This window comes from Solanum pennellii, chromosome 5, assembly GCF_001406875.1.
Source record: "Solanum pennellii chromosome 5, SPENNV200".
Lineage (NCBI taxonomy): Eukaryota > Viridiplantae > Streptophyta > Magnoliopsida > Solanales > Solanaceae > Solanum > Solanum pennellii.
The window spans coordinates 74,311,822-74,320,614 of record NC_028641.1 but is presented as its reverse complement, the minus strand read 5'-3'; the positions used below and the strand labels follow the sequence as shown (position 1 = coordinate 74,320,614).

The window sequence follows — 8,793 nt, the reverse complement described above, 5'->3', positions numbered from 1 at the left end:
AATTATAATGCAAAAATTGATATATAGAAACATTGATAAATTTTAGTGGTAACCTTTGTGATATTTGAAATAAACACATTTTGATAAAATAATAATGAAAAAATATGTAAAATGTCACATAAATCTCTTTTGATCTTTTTTTTTTAGCTCTCACAATATACCAAGAAAATGAAATCTAACAATGACACTCCATAATTCAAGTTTTAAACTTATGAACATGATTAATTTAGAGGGTATTTTTGATGTATTAACTCTAATTATCAATATTTTCCATAAAAGTAATTTGACCAAAAATGATAAAAGTAAAATGAGAAAAAATAGGAGAGTATATGGTTGTGCAAAGTCCCAAGGAGCTCGTGATCCATTTGTAATTATCACAAAAAGAAAAAAATCAAATTTATTTTCAATAATTTCCACTTATTTTGTGATTAACCTAAAACCCCTCAATCACTCTACTTACTATATAAAAGTAGTACTACTTCAAGAATTTAGCATTAAGAAAATTCCCATTTTTTGTTTTTTTTTTGTCATTTTTTTTTCTCTTCATAATCTTGATCCTACTAGGTTTTTGGGTTTTTTTTCTCTCAAGAATATAGAGAGCAGCCATGAATGCACTTGCAGCTACAAACAGAAATTTTCGCCAAGCAGCTAGGATTCTTGGTTTGGACTCCAAACTTGAAAAGAGTCTTTTGATCCCTTTTAGAGAAATTAAGGTATAAAAATGATGTATATTAGTGTAAAGTTTCAATCTTTTTTGAAGAATTTCATGTTATGGTTGAAAATCTAAGGTGGAAAAGAGGTTTTGTTATGAAAGAAGTCAAATTTTTGAATTTTAGTGTGAAGGGATCAATATTAGTGTAAAGTGATATATATTAGTGTAATGTGATGTATATTAGTGTAAAGTTTTAATCTTTTTTGAATATTTCATGTTATGTTTGAAAATTGAAGGGGTTTTGTTCTGAAAGAACTCAAAAGTTTCTATTTTAGTATGAAGTGATCAATATTAGTGTAGTGTGATGTATATTAGTGTAAAGTTTCAATCTTTTTGAAGAATTTTATGTTATGATTGAAAATCTAAGGTGGAAAAGGGGGTTTTTTCAGAAAGAACTCATTTTTTTTTAATTTTAGTGTGCAGAAATGTATATGTGTGTAAAGTTCCAATCTTTTTTGAGAATTTCATGTTGGTATTGAATCTAAGGTGGAGAAAACTCGAATTTATTTTCTTGACACGAGGTTTTACAGAAAACAGCCTCTCTACCTCAGAAAAGGTAGGGGCAGGTGTGTCCCGGACCCACGGGATCACACTGGATATTTTTACTGAAATGTGTTAATGTCTGCGAAGCTTTAATCTTTTTTATGATTTTCATGTTCTAATGGAATGTAAGGTGGAGAAGGGTCTTTTTGTAAAAGAATTCAAATTTATTTTCTTGAGCCGAGGGTTCAGTCAGAAACAGTCTCTCTACCTCATAGAAGGTAGGGGTAAGGTCTGGCACTGCAGACACTTTCTAGACCCCTCTTGCGGGATCACACAGAGTATGTTGTACTGAAATGTGTTAATGTCTGTGTAAAGTTTCAATTTTTTTTTATGAATTCTATGTTCTTGTTAAATCTAAGGTGGAGAAGGGTATTGTTGTGAAAGAACTCAAACTTATTTTCTTGAGCCGAGTATTTATCTGAAACAGCCTCTCTACCTCTCACAGAAGGGAGGGGAAGGTCTGTCACACCCCATCCTACTCTGACTCCACTTGTGAGATCACATTGGAGTACGTTGTACTGAAATGTGTTGAAGTCTGTGAAAAAAATATCAAAGAGTGGACATTTTGATATGTTTGTGGAGATTTGTGGATCTCGTTGAAATGTATAATGGTTCACTCAAAAGCTTAAACAAGCAGGTGGAGATATCGTTTGTTTATTTGGTTATGAAGCACATTGTTTGATCGATTTACTATTTGATCAGGTGGAATGCACAATTCCCAAGGATGATGGAACGCTTGTTTCCTATGTTGGATTTAGAGTACAACATGATAATGCTCGTGGACCCATGAAAGGAGGAATCAGATACCATCCTGAGGTTATTTTTAATTTGTGTTCTTTCTTTAATAAATTTCGAAATGTACTTTTTTCAAGCTGTATAACATTGGTATGCCATTTAATAACGGTTATATGTAAGAGTGGAAAGATTGTAAGTGAAAAAAAGTACAAGGAGATTTAGTAGGAACGATAAGCATGGAGGCTAGTTGTTGTATTTCAGTGTACACCGACTCCATGGTTGTGCTAGTTACGTCTTTACAATATTTGTTGTTTTCCAGAAGTAGAATTTGCTCTGAAATGGCTTAAGTTTCTTTTACAAGGTTGATCTTGATGAGGTGAACGCCCTTGCTCAACTAATGACTTGGAAGACTGCGGTAGCAGATATTCCATACGGGGGAGCAAAGGGTGGGATTGGCTGCATACCAAAAGAGTTAAGTTTAAGCGAACTGGAGCGCCTTACACGTGTTTTCACGCAGAAAATCCATGACCTAATTGGAATTAATACTGATGTCCCTGCGCCTGATATGGGCACCAATGCTCAGGTTCGTGATACAGTTCTCTGATGTAATTTTGTGAACATATTCTTCTCTACGGAGCTTCAAAATATGAAGCAAATATATGCGCTTATGTGGTGATTCCTGTGACAGACCATGGCTTGGATTTTGGATGAGTATTCAAAATTTCATGGTCACTCTCCTGCAGTTGTGACCGGGAAACCAGTTGTAAGTTTTTGTTCAGTAAATTATTAATTTCCGAATGTGCTATTATGTTCAAACTTATCCAACCGGAATCAAACAAGTCATTTTGAGAACCCCTTTTCACTATTTTACCTAGGATCTTGGCGGTTCGTTGGGTAGGGAAGCTGCAACTGGACGTGGTGTCGTTTATGCTGCAGAAGCTTTGCTTAATGAGCAGGGGAAGCAGATTAAGGATTTGACTTTTGCTATTCAGGTAGAATTTCTGATTAGTTCAATTCGCAGGCAGCAACCGTGATATTGCACAAAAAAATAAGTTGAAATGTTGCTAAATATATTTTTGCAAATATTCTTTAGGGGTTCGGGAACGTAGGATCATGGGTAGCAAAGCTTATTCACGAGATAGGTGGCAAAGTAGTTGCAGTTAGTGATATAACTGGAGCAATCAAGAATCAGAATGGTCTTGATATACCAGCTTTGCTTAGTCATAAAGAAGCAACAGGGAACCTAATTGATTTCGGCGGTGGTGATGTAATGAACACAGATGAATTGCTTACGCACGATTGCGATGTTCTTATACCCTGTGCTCTGGGAGGAGTTTTGAACAGGTACAAACCATTATTATTAGTATGAAATATTATATCTTTGTTAATCTGAATAGCTTAGTTCCTGAATTTCTTTCCCGATTAAAGGGTACAACAACAAACAACATACCCAATATAATCCCACAAGTGGGGTCTCGGAAGGATGTAGAACGTAAGCAAGACCTTAGCCCTACCTTTGTGGACTAGTTGTTTCCGATAGACACTTGGTGAAAAGAAAAGTATCCAATGCAGGATTGTAAGAAAAAATAAAACAAAATAGATACAGGATATGTGTAACAATGGATCATAATACACATTGAAGAATAAGAAATTACGCGATAACTTAAGATAATTACCAAAGAGGGCTATCCCCTACCTCTCCCTCATAAAGTGTAACAACACTCAACTTAGGCTTCTGAAGTTGTGGCATGTCTTGTCTAATCATCTCCTCCAGATCTTCTTCGGCCTACCTCTACATCTACCTCTTCTAGCTCCTGCAACAGAGAACCTCTCAGACCTCTTCACTGGCTCATCCTCAGACCTCCTCTTAACATGCACGAACAATCTCAGTCTCGGTTACCTCCCGTATAAGTTCGTCTTAATCCTATCTCTCCTAGTATGTCCACACATCCGTCTGAGCATCCTCATGTCCGCTATCTCTATCTTCTGAACGTGGGCATTTTTTACTGGCCAACACTCAACCACGTACAACAAAGTCTGTCTAACCACTCCTTTATAGAATTTACCTTTAAGCGTTGGCGACATATTCTGATCGCACCGTACGTCCGAGGCAAGTCTTCATTTCACCCTCCCGATAAAAGAGTAGAGTTTAAAATCATCAAATGGTCAGCCTAAATGGTATAGGCTGAGAGAACCGCCTATAGACCAGATTAGCATGATACAATTAGACTTCTCTGTAACAATCATCCTCTGTAGGCAGAAAAATATCTAGAGAAGCGACACCGTTATAGAGAGATTTGACTCTAGCACTAATAGATGGAGTCTTTTCCCTTATTTTATGTTCTTTTTAGTAAAACTCTACTGAAAGGATATTGTTTTTCTACATAGTTTTCTTTGTAAAATTATACTTTATTTTATTGGGTTTCAGTTTTCAGTATTGACAAAAATAAGTATGTTCTCCGCTGTTTAAATCTGTCTTTGTCTATTCTGATTCTTCTGTGAAGAGAAAATGCTGATCATGTAAAGGCCAAGTTCATCGTAGAAGCAGCAAATCATCCGACTGATCCAGATGCTGATGAGGTACCACTTTTGCAGGTTTTCATATCTGTTAGACTAGCATATATGCTGCGAGACTCTTCAAAAATGTCAATGATATGTGTGAGATCCTCCAAAAGTAGTACATTTTTGGAGGATCCGGTATGAAGTACGACAACATTTTTGGAGAGTCTGAGCAACGTAGACTTGGATGATAATAATTTCTAACGCGTGACTTCCTTCTACAGATTCTGTCGAAGAAAGGTGTTTTAATTCTTCCCGACATATATGCCAATGCTGGAGGCGTGACTGTTAGTTATTTTGAGTGGGTTCAGGTAAAATCTATCTATACATGACATCCTTAAATTTTCCGCTTTATACTTGCAGTGATATTTTGACCAAATCTCAAATGACATTTCCCTAAGATATCAGAGTAATTAGTTAGACTTCTGTATAACAATCATCCTCTATAACAGCCTAGTTTTCCTTAGAACCGACTTCCGTATTATGTTATATCATGTATTCTCTATAACGGTATCTTGCTATAGCAATCACAAAACATCCCGTCAAACGACATTGTTATGTAGATGTTTGACTGTATTTAGTTGGAATTCTGTAATATTTTCAAGTAGTTTTTCCACATATAAGAATATAGTTTAGTAGGTGTCCTTTCAAGTTACAACGACTTTAAAATAGACGATAATCATCAGGTTCATAATTGACGACAACTCTTCATTGTTTTCTCTCATCAATCACGGTGTTCATCTGACTTGTACTAATAACACCCTTGTTGCATTAGAATTAGGCGCCCATGTTTCCACCGTAGTCAATGAATCTCTTCCATGTTTCGTTAGATATGTTCTCTTACGATTCTGCATTGACGAAAACCTTTTCATGTGCAGAACATTCAAGGTTTTATGTGGGATGAAGAGAAGGTTAACAGGGAGCTTAAGAAATACATGACAAAAGCCTTTGGTAATCTCAAGAGCATGTGTCAATCTCATAGTTGCAATCTTCGTATGGGCGCCTTCACGTTGGGGGTGAATCGCGTTGCACGTGCAACACAATTGAGAGGTTGGGAGGCGTAAATATATTCGCCTATGTTGTGTTTAGAGACGAATAATCTTTTCCGTCCACAGCTGAATGTTTGAATGATCTTTCTTTTCTGGTAAGAAATGGTCTAATTTTATGAACATGGATGTTGTATATTCACTGGTTTTCCTTCTCATAACTATTATTGCTACATTTCTAAGCATGTTCGATACATTAAGGGATCGTTTAATTCTGAAATATCTCACCTTATCCCATTTAATTCGCATTTAATTCGGTATTATTTTACCTTATGAACACTTGAAGGGATTTTTAGTTGAGTACACTTGTGGGCATCTAGGTGAATTGAATTAGCCTAACCAATTAACACTACGAAGCGAGGCTAGGATTTGAAGCTTATGATTTTTTAATTTTAGTTTTTTTTTAGTATGATTTTAGATTATTTCATCTATATCAATTTTTGCATTTTTCACGTCTCTAGATTCGAACTATGTGAGCTTTGATAACAATTTGAAGTTGTATCTTTTCATTATATAAACATAAGCAGAATTGCAACTTATATTAGAATTTCTGAATATTTAAATTTTAATTTTGAAAAATTAAGTTGGTTTAGTTTAATTAAACTTGGAAAAGATAATAATCAAATTGACTTTCAAGAAATGAAAGTGATGCATAAATTGCACGAATAAAATTTGAACCAACAAGGATATAGATAAATACACACCTATTATTAATTTATATATATATCATCATTATAGTTATCATTCTGTAATATCATTTTTATATAATAATATTTTACTACAAAATTAAATTTTTATCATAAAAAATTATAGTGAAATAATAAATATTCCTTCATTTTAAATTAAAAATCTCAAATTTAAACCTTGACAGACCCTCAAAATGCGAATAACAAACATCATCCAAATTTTTAAAAAATAACCCAAGTTTTTTCCACAAACATTTTTTTTTTTTACCTATAACAACAATAACAATCTTTATAACCTCGCTCAAATATTAATTATTTTAATTCAATTGTTTTCCCACTTTTATTGCAAGTCATTTATTTTCATGGCAAAGAAAACAACACTAGATGAATTATTGTTAACAAAGTCACATATATAAATAGTATATCTCTAATTTAACAAATAAAAAGTCTAGTATTTTGGCCAAATATTTTAAATATTTATACATTAAACCACTTTGACAAAAAAAAAAAAATTATATTGGTACATACTTTGATAATTAAAAATATTTCCATATAAAAATTTATGCATATTTGTAATTTCATTAGACAAAAACTTTTCATCTTAGCTTTCTTTTGACCTGAGATATAATACTTTTGACATTATACTTAAAATAATTTTGTTATTTTTTATAACATTATAAAAATAAGATTTATTTTTATCTTTTTTTGGGTCAGATTTAAATGTCTTAAATAAATTCAGCTTAAATTAAAGTTATATTAACTATCAACTACAATTTAGTTGAGTAATAATAAGCTTATTGGTATCCCATGAATATCCAACTGATTAGATGTCATCAAGAGAGAATGTCCATGTGTCAAGTTTCTATCGGGACAGATGTAGCGTAAAAATTATAAATTCACGTAAATTCAATAATTTTCTTATATACGTGTATGCCTTTAAAAAGTTATAAAAAATCTAAATTTCGATTGTGAATCCATTAAATTGTATTTTAATTATTTTAAATCATTATAAGGATCAATAATTTTCAAATCGTAAATTTACCTCTGATTTTGATATTTTTTTATTCAATTCAAAAAAAAATCTTTAAAGATAATTTTTTTCCCTCTCTTTGGATATGTTCGTGATGACATGTATTAGTTTTAGGTTATAATAATTTCATCCAACTACACAAAAGTTAGGGTTTCAATCCAAGTCATGAGTGTTATTTGCATCATAGAAAGCGATGTTCATAGGGCGTTAAACATATAAGTCTAAAGGACCATACTAAAATTTACGATAGGTGACTGCAATTTCTCTGCTCTTAATTAGAATTTTGAAAGTAAAGAATATTTTGTTAGCGAACAAATTATCATTGTGATAATCTATTCAATGCAAATTCAAATTAGTATGCAAAAAGGACCATAATGAGCAGCAAATTAAATGTGTGTATGTCTTCGCCCTATCCATAATCAAATATATTGTACATGTGAATTAATTTAAATTTTAAAAAAGTAGAATGTATCATCAGCGACTATTTTTCCATCACAATCTATATGATACAAATTCAGTTTAATAACCTAACAAATAGGCAAAAAGGGGCATCTTAAGAATCGAGATGTATGATCTATTGAAATCTCGTTATAGTTAATTAAAAATTTTGAATTTGAATTTTTTCAAATAAAGAATATTTGAATAGTGATTATTCATTTATTTGGCAAGGGGAAATTCATATTAGTAGCCTAACAAATAAGGTGGCCAGTTAGTGATATCCACCACCATTCTCCCACTATAGATATATATCAAAGAATTATATACTTAATACTTGCTATCCCATTTTCATATTCTCGACAAGTGCATGTATAAGGTCCATAAATAAATAAATAAATATTCACTATCCTCATGTACAAATCTTAAAATCACAATTTTGACCAACAATAACAAGAAGAAAAAGAAGAGTACATTAATATTGCTACCATAATAGTGCAAAACCACACTTCTCATTTCACTCTCATGATCATTTTCTTGATCTCACCTCATTATCTAGCCTTCAACACTGGTGGAGGAGATGGTGGAAGGGAGTGACCATGTCGGAAACATCTTCATCCCCTAGTGGTGGTGAAAGTGGTGCAACACGTGCACGTACTTGGGATTACAACTGGGGTAGGGGTTCTAGCCCTGGAGGAGGATGGGGTTATGGCTCTGGCTCAAGTAGGTCGCCTAATGGATTAGGTCAAGGTTGGGGGTTTGGTTTTGGGTCTGGGAGTGGGTCAACTTCTAGCAATGGATATGGTTCTGGTTCTGGTGGTGGCTCAAGTGGCTATGATAGTGACCTAGCGCCATCAACTTCAAAGGAGATGGATAATCTTGGGGAATTAAATATATTTGATGTGTATAACTTGAAAAAGAAAAACGTACTACTTGTGACATGTTATATGTTACATCTTACATGGTATTAATCAAGTATTATAAATTTAATGTACGTGTTATATATATATATATATATATATATATATATATATATATATATATATA

General features: G+C 33.1%; 1 protein-coding gene across 1 annotated transcript; it reads left to right on the top strand.

The window, feature by feature from the left end:
• The first annotated feature begins 418 nt into the window (after nt 1–418).
• Nucleotides 419–5,832, top strand: LOC107018873 (glutamate dehydrogenase A2). The gene is made up of 9 exons (XM_015219458.2): nt 419–713; nt 1,958–2,071; nt 2,352–2,573; nt 2,679–2,753; nt 2,866–2,982; nt 3,084–3,334; nt 4,495–4,570; nt 4,774–4,860; nt 5,428–5,832. The coding sequence occupies exons 1-9, from the start codon at nt 606–608 to the stop codon at nt 5,611–5,613; spliced, it is 1,236 nt and encodes a 411-aa protein (XP_015074944.1). The 5' UTR covers nt 419–605; the 3' UTR covers nt 5,614–5,832.
• Nucleotides 5,833–8,793: the final 2,961 nt, after the last annotated feature.

Excerpts from the sequence above, each read along its gene's own strand:
- LOC107018873 (XM_015219458.2), top strand. The coding sequence starts at position 606 with ATGAATGCACTTGCAGCTACAAACAGAAATTTTCGCCAAGCAGCTAGG. Across the intron at positions 714-1,957 it reads TCCCTTTTAGAGAAATTAAG|GTGGAATGCACAATTCCCAA; the intron begins GTATAAAAATGA and ends CTATTTGATCAG. Across the intron at positions 4,571-4,773 it reads CTGATCCAGATGCTGATGAG|ATTCTGTCGAAGAAAGGTGT; the intron begins GTACCACTTTTG and ends TTCCTTCTACAG.